Raw genomic sequence first — 17,780 nt, 5'->3', positions numbered from 1 at the left:
TTGTTGTTGTTAGCAGAGGAATGTCTGTTTTAAAGATAACTTTGTGGTTTTCCCTGGAGTGATTTTTAGAGTGGCTAATCAGAGGAACAAACCTGAAAAGGCAAGGAATATTTAATTAGTGCCTTTTGTTCTGACTAGCCAACAGTCCTAACCAGATGCCTTCACTTCAGAGCCATCCAAGTAATCAGCCTGGTAATGTCACTGCATTGCACATCAGGCACCTGGCAGGTTGAACACTAACTGCATCCCAGAAAATGTCTGCTAAGGAAGGCTACGTCTGAAAATAACTTTCAAAACCTGATAGCGAGCCTCTTACAGGGCTGAAAACAAACTGCTTTTTATATATTGCACTGTAATCTAGTCCTTATAATGATTAGGCACTATCAAAAATACTGCAGGAAACCAGCATAACAAAGAAGCAGTTAATGGCGCTTTTGTCTCAGTGGGAAGGGGAAAAAAAAAGTCAGTATGAAGAATAAAAAGAGGATTTTTATCTCGATGATATGATTTCATGCAGCATAACTTTTCAGCTTCTCTTCAAAGTCATACTGACATCTTGGTATGCAATTTCAGTCAGCAGGGCAGGAATTGTATATAAAACCTCTGTCTTTATTGTTAATGAGATTTGTGTAAATAACTTGCTAGAAAACATATTGAAAATATATAATTCACCACTAAATATGAACGCAGATGTCAGGTAAGAACTAAATTTATGAGGCTTCCTGTGTTGTGCTCTGCAATGGATAATTCAAATAATGTGTACGTATGATTTTTTGGGCATATAGCTGCTCTGTGCAGAGTTAGCACTGAATTCTGTAATAGTAATGTGTGTGCAGGGCACATTTGCTGCCTTGGGCATATTACTGCATACACAGCTCTGGCCGAGAGCTAAATATACCTCAGATATGTGAATTTATGAGATATGATCCCTATTTCTGTTCGGAAAACCACTGTTTGCCAGAAAAGCATGGATCTGGTGAGTTTTTGACTTTACCAGATAAGCTTATAGACTGCTTGCCCTCACCATGTGGTCTGGTGTGGCATCCAGCCTGCTCTCCTCACATTGCCATTGGGTCTGTCTTAAGCCTTGTCTATGTCTAGTTTTAAATTCCTTCAGCTACAACCAGCCTTTTTCTGCAGGAACCAGAGGTACTTGGAAGGGGGTTGGTGACCAGGTGGGGCAGATTGTTAGCCTAAGTTAAAAACTAAACTTTATGCTCCCCAGAGGCTTACAGATTTTGCCTATCTGTCACTGTTTTGCCTTTTTTTTTGGAGACGAGCTCTCTGCAAAAGTGAAAGTTCAAGTGGACACCAAATTCAGAGGATATAGCATTTTAGTTTGTGCTCATTTCGAGGTGGATGATGCTTTATAAAAATAAACTTGACGTGAATCTTTTCCCTCCCACAGAAGCTAATGATGTTTCCTGCAGCACTCGTAAGCCTAAGTCATTCCTATTTCTTGGCCCAACTTCAGATAAAGGCTTTACCTTCCCCCAGTGCAGACTTAGGGGTCTTTCTCATATTGTAAATAATTTGCTTTGGAAGCATTAAATCAGGAACAAAGGTTTTAGGAAAATATCAATTTGACTTCAGTTTAATCTGTGCTGCGCGTTAAATCTGTGCCTCTCATTACCAATCCTTATTTTACGGAGTGTTCCCGTTATCAGTACTGCCAGGGTGGGAGGAGTACTCACAGAAGCAAAAAAACCCCACCAGCCAACCCCAAAGCTCTCTAATGAAACATATATAGTGGAATCAATATACTACTATAGTTTCTGAGGAACTTCATATTCTGTACAGCATACTGAAATCTTCTTTATAGATTACCTTTGTAATACAAAAATTGTCAGTCCTTTACTGTGACTCCATCCAGGATCAAACCGAGGATGGTGTAAATGTGAAAACCAAACAATCAGTCCAAAGTCAAAACCAATACCGGTATCTTTTCTGGATAGGATTGTAATTCAAACTGCCTATTGGACTTTGAAGCAGGAGCATCAGTCTGTTGGTAGTGCTCGCAGGAGGAGATGGCCAAAATGAATGTTTTTTTGGAGGCAACTGTCAGCTGGTGTGATGTGACTATATTGTAGCAAGATTTTGAGAGCTGTCATGATTGCTTGGAAAAAGCAATATAATTCCAGGCCAACTAATTTAATCCCTTTGATGCCAAGAGATTTGCTACTGCTAAGTCCAAACACAGAGATATTCACTTGCACTTTTATTAAGGCAAAGTATGTGAAAGGTTCACTCCATTTTGATGGACAAGATTATTATGGAGAAAGCAATAATTTGCTGAAGCCTTATTTCCATGCCATTTCTGGATATGACATTAAAGTTAGCTGCAAGGCCCATTCTCCCCTCTCTTCCGACCTCAGGATGGTGCTGATTTAGTAAACTCCACCCAGACTAGTCTCAACAGTATTGTCAGCATTAGAAACGCAGCACATATCCATGCCTCAGGTATAAACAGAAATAAAGCTCTTCCCTAAAGTAACCTAACTAGAATTCATTCCCCCTCTACTTTTTATTGTTTGGTTCACCTCTGTAAAGCTTTTCAGCATTTATATTCATTTTACACTGTCAAAAGCTGAACAGGAGTAAGATAACAAATGGTTCTGGTAGCAGCTGTCACCACCTACTGTCTGTGTATGCCTGTGTGAATCTCTAAATGGAAATAAAGCACTTTAATAACACATTTTCTCTGAACTGTCCTCATGGATAAAGTTCCTCTCAAATCAGTCCATGAACAGTTTCCAATTCGGTGCCCACTTCAGCCTGCATCTCTGTCTCTCCTCTGCAGAGTCTGTGTAGGTATGCAGCAGTATGATTTAAAGACATTTCAGATAGAAAATACTTGAACAGCACACCTTCTGTGGCTGCCGCACACCTGCATTAGATGCTTTTGGTGTTTGAGCCTTCTTCTAGCTTGCCTAGTTTTCTTGCTAGAAATTAAGCTGATTGCCCATTGCATTTTTGTACTGTGTTGGTTCTAGTCAGGAAGTGCCTGGAGCCACAAATTAAACATGAATTGCTCTGCCCTCCCTGTTCCTGTGTGATACCTTCCAGGAGCAGATGGTAGCTGGGAGGATAAATGCCTCCAATCTCTTAAGGCCCTGAACGTAAAAGAAATTCCACTTTGAGATGAGCTCCAAGGCGCTGCTTTACATTGAGAGGGGTGAGGTAGCATCGTGCCTTTGTGTCTATCTGTCGCTGGGTATCACAGTGCCTGCCATACATGTGGGGAGCTGTGGGTTCAGGCACCTAAAGATTTTTAGCTGCCCAGCTGGATCCAGCCAGCAGTGACGTGCCCTGAGCTATGTATCATGTTGAGCAGAAGTCTGAGCCCATGTCTTTCAAGACAGGCTACTGTCTTCTCCAAGGCTGTCCTGAGTTCCCCCCCTCTAGCCCCTGCCTTTTTTTTCCCCTGTACCTACTGAGGAATCTACTACACGAACCTTACAATCACTGAGAAACAGGCAAAACAAAATGTGGTTTGCATGTGTTTAGGGCAGTGAGACTTTTGATTACAAGTGACAAGTGGTGGGTGATTATTTTTAATCAAATAGACTACTTATCATTTACAAAGTATGGAGAAAATATTTGGTGCTTTTAAGCACCTGTCACCTCCAGGTAAATAATTCAATAGCATTTGATAAAGCCAATTAGAGTTAATTAGAAAATGATTGATCTGCTTTGGCACCAGAATGATTGGAAAATATGGCCTGTCCTTTCCAGAATGGGGATTTTGCTCTTGTACACACATGAGAGGAAATATATTGTTTTATGGTCAACACGTGGTATTCCTTTGAGGAAAAAAGTACTTTATAAGCGAGATATGTAACAGCAGTTCAGGCAAGAAGAACAGGGGCACGAATCCTTGTAGACAAATAGCTGTGCAGTTTCTCAGCTTTATTTCTTGGTGATGGGCATGCTGGAAATGTCTAGAAGATTAATAGATTCAAATTCAGTGATCAAAAAATGGGAGTATGTCCAAATGGATCATTATAACAGATTCCCACTCTATCCCACAAGCCAGATTTGAGCCATCTGTAAGCTTCATATTCCTGGTCTAAAATCTTCTGCAGCCATAAAAGACAATAAGTATCAGTAGGAAAAAAAAAAATCAATTTCTTGGCTTTGCAGACTAAAAATATAGTGATGGGACTATAGGGAAAGAAAAACTGCTGATTATCAGGGCTTTTTTTTTTTTTTAAAGCAAGTTAAATGAGTAGGCTGTATTTAGGAAACTACTTTGTTGTTAGAAGTTAAAAGAATATTTCTAGAAAGTAAAGTCAGCATCTCACACTCAGGCTTTGGGGGATCATTGACTGTCACCTCTGATGTTCTCTGTCCGAGACCCAGTGCACTCCTAGGAAGTTTCTAGAGGACCTGTGCTGATGATAAGGATAGATAATTTATGAATCTGAATTTTAGCTCCAGAAAGGTGGTGCGGAAAATGAATATTTAGCCTTTCATATGCTCTCCCTTGAGGAATTTCATAATGTTAAACTGTGTCTAGTCCTTGTGCAGCTCTTCTTGGTGAGAGGGTACAGGGAAAATGCTATAAAATCCTGCTTCCTAGCCCTTTCATTCCAGTGGATGACCAGGACTCCATGCTCCATAAAGCAAAGGATTACACGTTGTTATACCTTGATGACTTCTTGGATCTTAAGACCCACCTGCAAAAAGAGAATGTTGGGGGAGGAAGGGTGGGCAGAAACGTGGCTGTGCCCTAGTCTTCCTGCAGCAGCTAGCACTGTTCCAATGGTCACAGCAGGGAGCACATCCAAAGATCTCAATCCCTCAGTGCTTCCAGGACCGCCTTGCAGCAGTGCCCCTAAGACAGCTGCCTGTGCTTTTCTAATGTGCTTTACCTGTGGAAGGACTACTTAAGATGGACCTCTTCACACGGGTATTTATATAGGAAATGCTAGGTATTCTGCTTCTTGTGTTATGAAATCGATGGAAGCTTGGTTGAACCATGCTGCCTAACTATATGGGTATGTAATTATATCCACAGGGCACCGGTGCCACAGCCACTTTCGAAATGCTAGCTTTCTGCAGATATTGTTGCCTGGAAGAGGCGTGTGGTCTTGACAAAGCCTTCTCTGCAAGCAGTGAATCACAAGGCAATGAGCCACAGGAAAGGTTAATGTAAAAACTCAAGGTGCGCAAAAAAAGATGGCACTAATGTTTATCTCCCTGCCATAGGAATGGTGCCCATAATAGCCATCTGTGGAACATGGAGATATTCCAGCTTGTGGAAGGCACCACAACAGCACTCTGGTGAATTAATCACATGCTGTTTGAGGCCTTCACCTTACACGTGGGATGCATTTCGTGTCTCTCAGATGTTCTATGCCGAAAGCTGTGTGCCGAGATACTGTGGACTTCTTTCTGTGCACAGCAGTCATGAACCTTTCTCATTTATTTTTTAATCACAGGGGAGGATTATTTTCAGAACAACAGGGTCTGAAATTTAAATTTATGCAAGTTTTAAACAGGCTGATGTTTCTGAAGTCTTTTATGCTGTCTGATATTAGGAGATTAGTTTGAGACAAGATCTTTTGATCCTCATAAAGGTTTAATGTTATTTTGTAACTAAGCTGTTAATAATTGGCTAGAGATTTTATAGATATACGTGTATGGTTTCCACTGAGGTTTTTAGCTAAAGAGTGATTTCTCATACTTTTCATATCTCAGTCCAGATGTTCAAGTCCTATTTCCCTACATTCCAACAGATGGATGCCAAAAATTTAGGGAAATTTACAGTGTTTCTCAGTGTACTATATATAATATACTGAGCTAGGAGATAGAAGAGTAAAGACTATTGCCCCAATTTCTGCAGCTATTTCCCTCACTACCAACAGAAAGTACTTAATTCTTAAGCTCTAATGGTGAGAGTTCTCCAAGGAAACATTATTTTTTCCTCTCCCAGGCCCACTATAACACAGCTGACTAATGTTAAGTCCCTCCTGGTTAATTTAATGGTAGCTAAATAGTGCAGAAATAGTGAGAAGCCACTGATTCTTCTGAAAACATTGCCTTCCTGATGTCTGCAGTAATCAGCAGTATGCTGTCCAACATGTAAAAGTCTCCAAATTAAACACGCATTTCCATTTTCCTTTATGACTAAAATTTTCCTTTTAAAAAAAAATGCAAGAATTTCAGCGTTAAACTTTCAGAACTGCCTGTTGTTTGCATATCTGAAAAACAGCATGATCTAATGAATGATAATATAGCGCAGACATACAGGTGGATCTAGAAAATACGTTTTGGCTTAAATAAGAGCCAAGAAATGTATAATATTTGCAATACATAAGGTAGCACTAACATTAGTGATACTACTCAAATTCAGCACTATGCACACACTTTTCTGGATCAGAATCTCTAGCTCAAAATGCTGCAATGTCAGACTAAAGCCTTAATTTCTTTAAATCAGAAAAATGACTGTAAACATTTTGCACCAGAAACCACAACTTTGAATTTTCTGACCTTTGAGCTTATTGCATATCACGTCTCAGCACCCAAGTGAAATGCAGACAAATTTTTATTTCCTCAAAAAGCAATGGGCAAACCAGCCGCAGTTCCCATCTCAGCAGTTTAAGCTTGCCAGTTTTCTCTGCACCATCTCCAAACAGTCTGTATCCAAACAAATAGGCAAATTTGAGATGACTCAAAGAAACCCAGCAAAAGTGATACAGAAGTTTAGAAAACATGACTAGGGAGGAAATACTAAGAGGACTGAATTTATTTAATGTAGAGAAGACTAAAAAAGAGGTATACTAAGAGACTGCAAATACAGGGTGGTTAGTTGCTCTTCATGTCAAATAAAGATACAAAAAGCATTATGGGCTATTTTGCAGCATAGAAGATGTGGAAAAATTTTCTATGGCTTGCTGTTATAGATAAATCTGTCTTACTGGACATTGTTAGAAACAGAGTACAGAAGTATCTTTTAGGGATATTTGGGGTTTGCTTCTGAGGAAAGCTGGATTAAGAGACTGACGAGAAGCCCCAACCTACAATACTGTGATGTCCCAATCACTCTGTCCACAATCCCAGGAAGGAATTTTTTAATCTCTACTTATTATTTCACCAGGATGTCTATTAGCTAGCCTTTCCATTTACTCCTAGGAGGACACAAGTACTCCTTTCTTCTCAAGTGACAAGTGTTTTTGTCTGCATCACAGCTCATTTCTGAAGGGGGGGGGAGGGGGGGGGGAAGGCTGAAAAGAATGGCACTTTCTAAATCTACTCACTCACTGTTACAATATTTATTGTTTTAAAATTAAATGCCTTCAGTATTGTAGAAAAAAGGTAAGAATAGGATATTTGCTTGTCAGCTGCAAACCTCTAATGTTTTACAAATGCTTTTGAATTAAGTTTGGCAGCACGGCACTGAAACAAGTACTGCTGGACCCTTTTTCGGGATGTCAAGTGCATAGCTGAAGTGATTGGGGTCAGCGTGGAGATAAAACATTAGTGAGAGTCCAGAGAGTCCAGCTTGCAACAAGTCCTCTATTCTAATCACCAGCCATATTCCTGTGAAGTAGAAAATGTCTTTTTTTTTTTTTTTTTTTTTTTTTTTTTTTTGATTTTGAGAAGCAGACACTGGCCTTTAAAATCCTTACAGCTACTAGGAGTGGCTTTTTGCATCGTGTATCATGGAAAAAGTCAAGCTCTCATCTGCACAGTAAATGTTAGTAGCTGGGTTAATTATGAGGATATAGGACATGTTTTAAGGTTTATAAGACAGCTATGCTTTTGGAGATAGCATTTTAAAAATGCTCTAATGCTACCTCTTTGAAAGCAGCCTTTGGCTGCAGAGTGCTACTATTTAACAGGTTTAACATTACTAAAAATTGAGACGCTGATGCCATTATTAAATCTCATTCTGCACACAAGCAAACAGTTTATCATAGTCTGTTCCCAGCAATTGTAATCCAATTTTTGTTATCTTACATTGTTTAAAAAAGAGAGAGAGAGAGAGAAAGATACTGTACATCAATCTGATAAAAATGTTTAAATAACTGGTGCTTTTTTGTGATTATGTCGGTTTTATAGCACCATTATGGAAACATGACAGGGTAACTAAAATCTGATTACGTCTAAGTCCTTGCCCATTATGTGATTATTATGAACCATGACTTCTACTGGCACATTATGAATTACATGGTCATAATACAACGGATTTCCAATATAATTAACTGAGATTAGCAGCACTAGAGAAATCTGGGAATAATGATACAACTTTGAACATTCAGTTTTACTGTAAATGCTGCAAGCTCTGGCTTCCAGGAAACAGGAGGCTGGTGGATGCAACCCTGACCTACTGCTGGGGTTTCCTACACCTCCTTTCTCTTCCCTCCCCCCATGAAATTAATTGCAACCTTGCCAGCGTGTTAGGAACTCCTTCTGTTTTCTTCTCATATTATACTTATAAATCTCAGGGCTGACTAAGATTTTCAGAAATGCCAAAGGTCTTTAGGTACCTCCTTTTGCGGGGCTCAGCCTGAAAGTAGAAAGGTCTCTGCTTTTGAAAACATAGAAATAACTACTTATTGAAGAACAGATCCATTTAAAACAGCTCAAGTTTGAGCACTTAAAGGCAGAAAGTCATGAAAATCACAGATTAGTTTCAAAGATCATAGCCAAGGTCATATCATTTCTTTAGTATCTCAGGAAGGCAAGAAGTCTTTTCTTTCCACAAAAAAACAGCTTTTGGACTCTTAGCTGCTGAAGAGAAAGCCATCTGTGTTCAGAGGGAGTTGCTCACTACTGGACCTGTCCTTTCTCATGCAGAAAGAAAAGGATTTTTGCACAGATCCAGTGGCCATCTGGCTTTAGCAAAAAAAGGGAGAGTGCATGATGGAAATACTGTTGGGGGAAAAAGCGACTACAACGGACTGTTTAACCAAAGGATTAAGCATTTCACCCAGTAGCGCATGGACAGCTGGGGTGGTGTGGGAACTCCCCTGATTACTGAGCTATCATTTGTCCCTGATAAGAGCTGGGATTAAAGAGAGGAGCATTTTTTTTTTTTTTTTCACTCTATAGGACTTAAATTTCCTCTGCACATAAATAGAGTTGAAGACTTAGGGGAAAATACAAAATCACTTGAGATTTTTTGGTTTAGTCCCATGCCCCCCTACTCCTATGATTTATTTATATCTCTTAATTTTCCGGTTTCACATGAAATTGTATCTCGGGATTTTTATTAAACCATATACATCCCAGGTTTGCGCTCCTTGTTCACTTTGATATTATTACACCCAGTTAGTACAATGACAACCTTTCATTTACTTTGCTATGCCGATTGTACTACTTTAACCTCATACCTGCAGTGCTTTTGAGAACTGCTCCACTGCTGCTGTGTAGTTCTTCTGCCTGTAGCAAGTGCTAGCTTGCTGGAGGGTCATCTGAAGGTGTTTGTTGATGTGGGGTGAAGGGTGGATTTTAGGTGTACTTGGAGCACCTGCTTTTTCAGAATCACGATGCACTGATTGTGTTTGGGTAGACACCACAGGCTGAGCAAACTCGAAGGAGATGTCCGTCTCATCAGTGTAGACCAACTCCATTTCTACGTCCATTAGGCTTTTCAGAGGACCATTCAGAGATTGAGGGGTTGGGATTAACTGATTGCCAGTCTCCGATGCTGTTTCTCCTTTTTTTGCAGCTAGTTCTTCATTGTTTTCTGATTTCCATTTACAGCTTGCTCTGTCTACATCATAACTTTGTTTTCCCTCCTTTTTCTCTTCCATTTTTATTTGCTCCATTATATTTTCTGCTGCTCCATTCCCATGGTGGTTTTTGAACTCTTGCAGTGCTTCTGGAATATTGCTCAACTTTTCTAATGTTACAGTTACCACCTTACTACTATGCATTTGCTGAAAGGTTTCGTTCTTGCCGTCCATGCTTAAGAGATAAGTTTGGAAAGCAAAGTTCCTTTGTGATGCCATAAATTGAGCAAAGAAGGAGTCCTAGGAGAAAATGTAGAGAAGTTAAGAATACTTAAACATTGCAAAGCCAAAAAAAGCATGCTTTCTGCACTGGGCATATTGTATGCGTTATGGCACTATTATGAGAGAAAACTCTTCAACAGTTAGTACATAGAATACCAGACTCACTGTAATTACTTTCTCTTTCCTGTTTAAAAGTTTAAGGCCCCTTAAATATTTTTGATAGCTTTTTAAAGGATGCTTTTCACGTAAGGTAATGCCAGTCTACCAGTTTGTTACATCTGCAACAACAAGGGAAAATCTGGCTTTTAATCAAAAGAAAAACAACCCAAACTCTGTGGCTGATTGACTCATGTGTATGTTGTTATGGGACAAAAAAAATCACTGTGACCTGATTTTTGATAGCTGGTGAGCATAGTGGCTGAGGTCAGAGAGGCGCATTCAAAAATCAAGCAGAGTGGATATATTCCAGAGGGACACGAGCTCCAAGTGGGGTCCCAGCTTCAGCTGCGTTTGAGCCAGATTCAGATCTGGATTTGGGTTTCAAAGCCATTCCTTGTTGAACTCTCTGCAAAGGATGCTGGAGTGTTGCTGCTAAGCAGCAGCCCTCCCCTAGCAGTTAACAGCTTAATTATCAGTTCAGGGAACCAGCGGTGGATTCAAACTGGTGTAACAAAGTGCAGAATAGAATTCATAAGCCTTTTCTCAACACCAGTTCCTGTGCAATAGGAAAGGTGACTTGATCTGCGTTGTAAACTCATAATTGTGCTCAGGTTCAAAGGAAATGTTGATTTTCATCACAGATCTTTGCTGACTTCAGAGTTAAAAGGGTAGAAGACACAAGTATTTCTCTTCTCAGTTTTCCCATCAATTATGAAAAGCTTAACTGTAAATAGCTTTAATGATGATAGTCTTTCAGAATGGTTTGTTAAACATAAGCACTCAGCCTTTAACCTTGTGATATTGTTCAACAGACCTCTGTATGTTGAGCACCAATTTAATGTACTGAACTACAGGTACACATCGTACAAAGGAACGATACATAATAAATGCATTTCTGTTCAACCAGAAATGGATTTTAAACAATAAGCAACTTGTTGAGGTTTAGTGAGGACCCTACAGTATGTACTACTGCACTGGTAAAAGCTCCCGGAATGTGTCTTGAATGCAGTGGTGCGGTGAACTTCTGCTGTTTAGGGCAATGGGCATTAGGCAAAAGGCAGAAACTTATAGGAAGGGGTAAAGGGAGGAGGAGGAGGCATTTTAGGCCATATGAGAAGCTGGTAATGAATTTTGGTATAAGCAGGGTTTCAAATCTTTGTCATGTTTCCCCCCCGCCCACCCCCACCTCCCCTGGCTAAGGTAGATTGCAGCCAGGACCATCACCAGCCCTGAAGCTGGGAATTTGTCGATTTTGACATTTGTTCACAATCTCCAGGCTTAAAAGTTTTACTGCAGCAGAACTGCCTGTGGAGAAACGTATTCCTCCTTCCATGACTGCAAGAGAAGGAGAGAGAGGTGAGGGGATAATTGTGTGATTTAAGGTAATTTCAGCAGACTTTTTTTTTCAGCAATGTGCTGAGCAATCACAACTCCTACTGGGTTCAATAGGGATGGAAAACCACTGGCCCTTCCCAGATAGTGCTCTGCACTTGTCAGAATAGAGCTCAAAGGAATCATATTTATAGCAAGCTATTTTGAATGGCAGCAGTAAAGCAGCTGGAAAAGGCTAATGTACTTGCATCTGGCAGCAATTTTACCTGTTTGTAAGACATTCAATCCCTTTTTAAAACAAACCATAGCATAGCCTAAAGATTGGAAGCCACGTTTTTCAGTGCTGGCTTCAGCACTAGGTAATTTAGGAAATTATGATTTATCTTCACCATGCAGCAGAGAAGAGATATTGCAGCCAGTCTCAGCACCAGCTGAGGGGATGAGCCTGATGATCTTGGTGCCATGTCAAGCCAACATAACGGTCACATATGTGACAGACCTCCACGTGGCCCTGCAGTATAAGACTGTACCATGTTTTGGAGAAGGAGCCCAGGACTTTCACAGCCTTTTTGGCTGGCTCTTCCCTGAAAGTCCTATAGAACTCCAGAAAATGAGATTTAATTGTCTACATGAAATAGAATTTTGCAGAAATTTTCCTCTCAGCAGCCGTATAGTACTGAGGAGCCCTCAAGGAGAGTTAGTGGACTCCTCTCCTGACCAGAAAGCTAACAAAAGCAAAGCCCTATATCTGATGAGGGTTGATATTGGTGTGAATGGGAAATTGGCTGGACCCAAACTGTTTGCTGTGAGACTGTCTTAAGAATTTTAAAATAATTTACCATGGAGTAAAAAAACAGCAGAGCATAAACTGTGAAATATGGACCAATAATTCTTTAATTGCTTATGGACACTTCCCTTGTGGACCGGCACCTGAAATGAACTTTGCTGTATCAAGTGGATTTATACTGCTTCTATTGTATTTTTAGGTATTCAAGCTGATTAACATGAGTTTGAGTTGTGCAATGGAAGCATGTTATAACTCAGGCAGGCTCACTTTAATCACTGCCTCAATAAAAAAAAAACAACCAAAAACAACAAAAAAAACCCCAACAAAAAAAACTTGTAGGGAAAAGCTTTTACAAAATCATTATCTTTGTCAGTTAAGTATTTTCCTGAGACTTTGGTTAAAATGTCCGTTTTTTATTTTGGAAGCGTTTACTGTAAAATGCTTCTAATGAATCACTATGCTGGGGAATATAGATAGACAATTTAGTGCTGTAGTCAGAAGGAAACTACTCTAAATTTGTAAGCTCTCAGGAATGATCTTCCTGATCAGTCATAAACAAGTTCAGCTTTCTGCATATTTGAGGGTTAATCTTTGCTAAGAGATGTCTGTCCAAGGCACTAGCAGCTACTACATCTAAGTATTGTGCTGGGTCTATTAGTAAGGAAACCACATCTCTTCAAATGGAGAGGCTTGCCTGGAAAAAAATATGCGAAAGGAACATAGGATCATTTATCTTTTAAAATCTTCTCGTTTTGTCTGTTGATTTCCCAGTATAGCTAAGAAAACTTTCTTGGGGAGAGTGGCCTGCCTACTAGATAACATAAACTTCCTTATGTGCATAATCTTATGAACCCTATTACTCATGCTTTTTGTTCTGTATCCAGTCTGATTCTGCTTTCAACACCTTCTCCTATTATCTCACATCAGATTAGAGAAGAACCTGCTGATAAATCACACTGGCATTTCAGCTGGCACCTAGTTGTTAAATTCTTTGCCAGTTCTTTGATGAGCCCTTTTTTCTTCAAAATTTAAACTTTGATTTCAACCAAAAAAAGCTTTTGCCCTTACGTTTGTGAAGTAAAAGATTTCTAAACACCAAAGAATGCAGTGCTGTCTTCCTGAATCTATGTATATCAAGGCGGAACCACTGGCCTACATTCAGCATTGATTTAAGTGGAGGGACAGGAGGGAGGAATTTCTTCTAGTAGTTCTCAGGAGGGATTAAGGTGGCTTGAAACTGAACCATTACATTGCTGTTACTGGCTCTTTGTGACATGAATTCTGTGGGGCTGTGCTTCAGAAAAAGGTCTGTTTCCCAGTTTTGGTAAAATATGTCAGTAGCAGCACAAGTAGCTGTTTCTGAGGACCACGGTTGCCCTTTATGGCAGAGGCTATGGAGGAAGAAGCAAATTCAAGGAGACGTTCCTCAGTGTTGGCCTGCTGGGCCATACCCTTGCATGGCTTGGAGGTCTAGGATGACGGTACAGCAGCTAGGAAGCAGAAAAGGGGACTCGATGATTACATTTCTTACTCTGAAGCAGATTCCTTATGCTGACCATTTGACAGCAGTCCAAGTGGACCCATGCTTTGACATTAAACTTGCCCTATCAATGCCTTGCTAAAACTCAGAGCGAAGTTAGGCATCAGATCTGTAGACGGTGATAATTCTTCCCTTGCCCCTACCCCTAACAGAACTGGCAGAGATTTCTGTTGTCACTGTTTTGTTTTGTTTTCACTTCCTCTGCAGCATAAGGTACAAGCTGCCTCATTCAGGATGGTCTGGCTGTACCTCATCTGCTGTCCCAGAAGCTCTAGTCATTAGCAGTCCATCTGTCTTTTGTGCTCTCTGTTGTGAGTGCTTAGTGCTGCACACTTTCTAGAGGATAACATCACAACATTTTTCAGCTAGAGCATGACTGTATCTGCAATTCACGTGCATTTTGTGCAAAGATACCCCATCTGTCTTTCAGTGAGTTCATTTCTGTACCAGCAACCGTATAGTTGTGTTAGTCTGATACCCCACCCTGCTAGAAGATACATCTCATGACAACTACTGTATTGGTATACTACTTAGACAGTGATGGGACTTTTCCAGAAAGTTGTAGGAACCAAACTTTTTCATCTATAATAGTCTTTTTCTCCCAGAAGGCCATTTGAAATCGCAGGGCAGTCATCTGCTATAGTTCATTTCAGTGCAAATGTTGGAACAGGCAAAACTGCATCCAAAACTATGGAGCAAGTATAAGAAAATTATACCATTGGTACTTGTACAAGTGTTATCCCACTCCTTCAATGTCCTTTAGTACAGACAGAGAAATATAGTGCTATAACAAAACACGTCCAAAGCCCCACAACAGATAGGTCATTAGCTGCCCTCCTCTATAATAATTTCACTTATATTGAAATCCAGATATCCTGATCCATCTCTAAGGTGAGGATGCTCCAGTTTAATCACTTACAGATAAATCTTGCTTCATTTTTATTAGATTTACAGACAGACTTTCTGAATGAGCATGTGCACCAACAACAGCTATGCTGAGATCTGAACTGGAGATTTTTCCAGTCCATCTTTCAGCGGGATGACTTTTTAAGCACTTCCTTTACTGCTGAATACCACAAAGGCTCAGACAATCTATTGATGACGAAGGTCAGCACCTTCTTAGCAGCCCATAAAGTGAGTCTCTCACAATCAGGTTTCAGACTTTTTAAGATTCTAGCCATTTCTTTAGGCAATGAAGCAACCTAGTTCTTTTATCTTGCTATTTTTATTGTTTGAAAGCCCGAGTCACATCTGATCTTTTTTTATTTTTAGTTTTCTTTTGGGGGAAAAAAACCCCCACCCTTAATGTATCTTTTTTTTGTTCAGTACTCTTATTTCTTTGTGATAGACATAAGTAATGGCTCATTCAGTGCAAATTCAGAACTCCTTACATTTTTCTTGCTGTGATAAGGGCACACTTGCCATTATTATAGCTGCATTGTCCACATTGCTGCAGTAAAGGTTTTGTCAGCACTTCCACCCTAAACACTATTTTCACTCCCTGTATTTAACCTGTTTATAAAAATAATAATAATTATAGATTGAGCTCTGGGCTGAAATTGGCAAGGTTAATAACTTTTTTTAATAGTAGTTTGCAGGGATTTAAGCATATTATCCTAATTGCTCTTTGAGGCTGAAACTCACATGTTAATTGTTTATGTGGTGCTGATTACAACAAAGCACTAACCTCATTAGGCTATAGACATAAAAGAAATATTAAACTGCATTAATAATTGTGCTTCACAGCTATCAGGTAACTAGTTTACTAGGCATTCTTATGCAAAGACAGTAAGCTTAGGCTTACTGATGTTCAAAGTAACACAACTCAAATTCCTTCTATTACTCACAATAGCCTATGGAAGCTGATTCCAGTTGAAGGTAAATATGACAGAAATAGAATGTAAAAAAGAAATCCTGGTTAAAATACTTAATGTGTCTTTTAGGATAATGTCGGGGAAAAAAAAAACAGGGAATACAATTAAAATCAAGAGAAGTTTTCACAAGGTACGTCAGTAACTCGGTTGTCATTGCCTTCTTGAACAGCACTTAAATACAGAAAGGAAAGGGTAGCACCAAGGTCACTGTTGTGTGCCCAGGAATCAAGCAGTCTTCTATGAAATACCTGGGCATTGATTGGGCAAAAAAAGGAGAAAATAGATAAATCCCTATTCCTGCCAACTTTGGATAGTCTTGAATAGCAATGGGATCTGCTTCCTCTCCCTCCTGAATCTTTTCCTTTCTTCACTCTATGTTTTGTCTGTCTTACTGCTCCCACTTGCCTTTCTTGAAGTAAAGATATAGACAGCCATGGCCCTGTAGAGCTAGCCTCAGTGATTTAAGAGGCTGCTTCTCCCAGCTGGTCAATACTACCCTTCTCTTCTAGTGTGTTTCTGTGCAAATTAAAACAGCTCAGGGTAAACAGATTCACCGAAGTACCTGGGATCTGAGCTAATCCATTTCATTAGGCACTGAAGCAGGTAGAAATATATACCGTGAGCTAGGAGTACCTAATGTTTCAAGCATGGGAGAGGGGAGAAAGAAAGGGGATAGGCAGATCTAAGAAATCTCTGCTTTTTCTGTCTTCTCCAGCAAAAGCTCATCGTATGTATTTATTTGGTTTGTTGGCTTAGACCAGACTGCATGCTTCGGCACATGGCTGCCAATATGGAACCAGCATTAAAGCAAATTTTTTAAGCTTTAAGGCAGCATCTTAAAAGTTTATAGTACTCGCTGGAAAGGGTGAACCAATCTCACAAGACAGCTAAAACAAAGCTCTTAATGTTTTCCATTTCTTAGGGGCTTCTCCCCTTCCACGTATTCTTTAAAGTATTATTTAAAAAGTTTATACTATTGAGTATCACAGCAAAAGCTAACTGCCAACAATGTAACACAAAATTAGGCACCTCAATTAGCTATTTATTGCTGTAGAGATGCACAAGGATCTTATTAACAAGTTGTTTGAATAAAATTAGAGCTGTAAAAGGACAGTAGGCTAACAACTACAATTACAATTCAAAATCAAGAAGGAACCAGAATCTCCCCAGCAACACATCTCAGAACAGTGAGGCAAATACAGAAAAGGAGCATCAGCTATCATAACCTAGAAGAAGGAAAAGGAAGATTCGGTACATAGTGAGGGCTCAGCATGTGTGGTTGATAACTAGTGTGACTGAGGAAAAATGCAGAGACAGAAATTCAGGAGGTTTTCTGCATATGTGTTTTAGGCACTGAGTAACTGCCTTCCTTACACTCCCTCCCAGTGAAATACTTCCTCTAAACGTGTGAAAGAAAAATACTGAGAGACAAAAGAGACAGCAGGGAAAGCATTTCAGCTCTGCGTAATGATGTCATCCTATTAGCACAAAGCCTTGCATTGTCCATTAGGAAAAAAAGGTCAACACTGTGTCTGATGGGGATGTGAAGCCTGGCCAGCCTTCCTCGATTGGATTCAGCAGCTCAGCACTGCGGGAGCAGAGCAGTTCATTTTCATAGCTAAAGGGCCACTGAGAGGAAAGAGGGATAGAAAACGGAAATTTTAAAATAGTAAAGGTTTCTACAGCAGGCTCCTGAAAAGTGGAGTTGTGAGAACAAATAATTCCTCTGTGTGAGGAACAAGGATGTATGTGTGCCTAAGGTATAAACAGACCAGTGATCTTAGGGTAATCCCTAAATGAAAAGGAATGCAAAGATTGGTCCTACAACTGAGACGTTGTGCTGAAAAAGCTTTAGGGTTTTTGGTGGTGTGGTGTTCTTTTTTTTTTTTTTTTTTTTTTTGGTACTGCAATATTTCCTTATTCTGTTGGGAAGACAAGAAAGCAATTTTTGAAGAGATTACAAAGCAGACGTCCAAGTGTCCTACTTGCTCTCATTCTGAAGGAGATGAAGAACTATTGATTTTCTGAAAAGATTGCTTTGAAATGGTGGGAGCAGAGTACTTGTAAAGAACGAGTGCAGAGGGGCAAAGTTTGGTTTAGGACGGTTGCTGCAGACTGTGCTG

At 39.8% G+C, this 17,780-nt stretch overlaps 1 protein-coding gene across 1 annotated transcript in view; it reads right to left on the bottom strand.

Moving 5' to 3' along the window:
* SPATA16 (spermatogenesis associated 16) overlaps positions 1-11,737 on the bottom strand; it is an 87,228-nt gene extending 75,491 nt beyond the window's left edge. The window contains exons 1-2 of the mRNA XM_055723861.1: positions 11,723-11,737; positions 9,342-9,983 (exon numbers count right to left, since the gene is read on the bottom strand). Of these exons, the coding sequence (XP_055579836.1) occupies positions 9,342-9,983; positions 11,723-11,737 (657 nt within the window). The remainder of the gene's footprint in view (positions 1-9,341; positions 9,984-11,722) is intronic.
* Positions 11,738-17,780: the final 6,043 nt, after the last annotated feature.

Source organism: Falco cherrug, chromosome 11 (genome assembly GCF_023634085.1).
Source record: "Falco cherrug isolate bFalChe1 chromosome 11, bFalChe1.pri, whole genome shotgun sequence".
Taxonomy (NCBI): Eukaryota; Metazoa; Chordata; class Aves; order Falconiformes; family Falconidae; genus Falco; species Falco cherrug.
The sequence above is the reverse complement of the archived record's forward strand: the minus strand, read 5'-3'. Positions and strand labels throughout refer to the sequence as shown.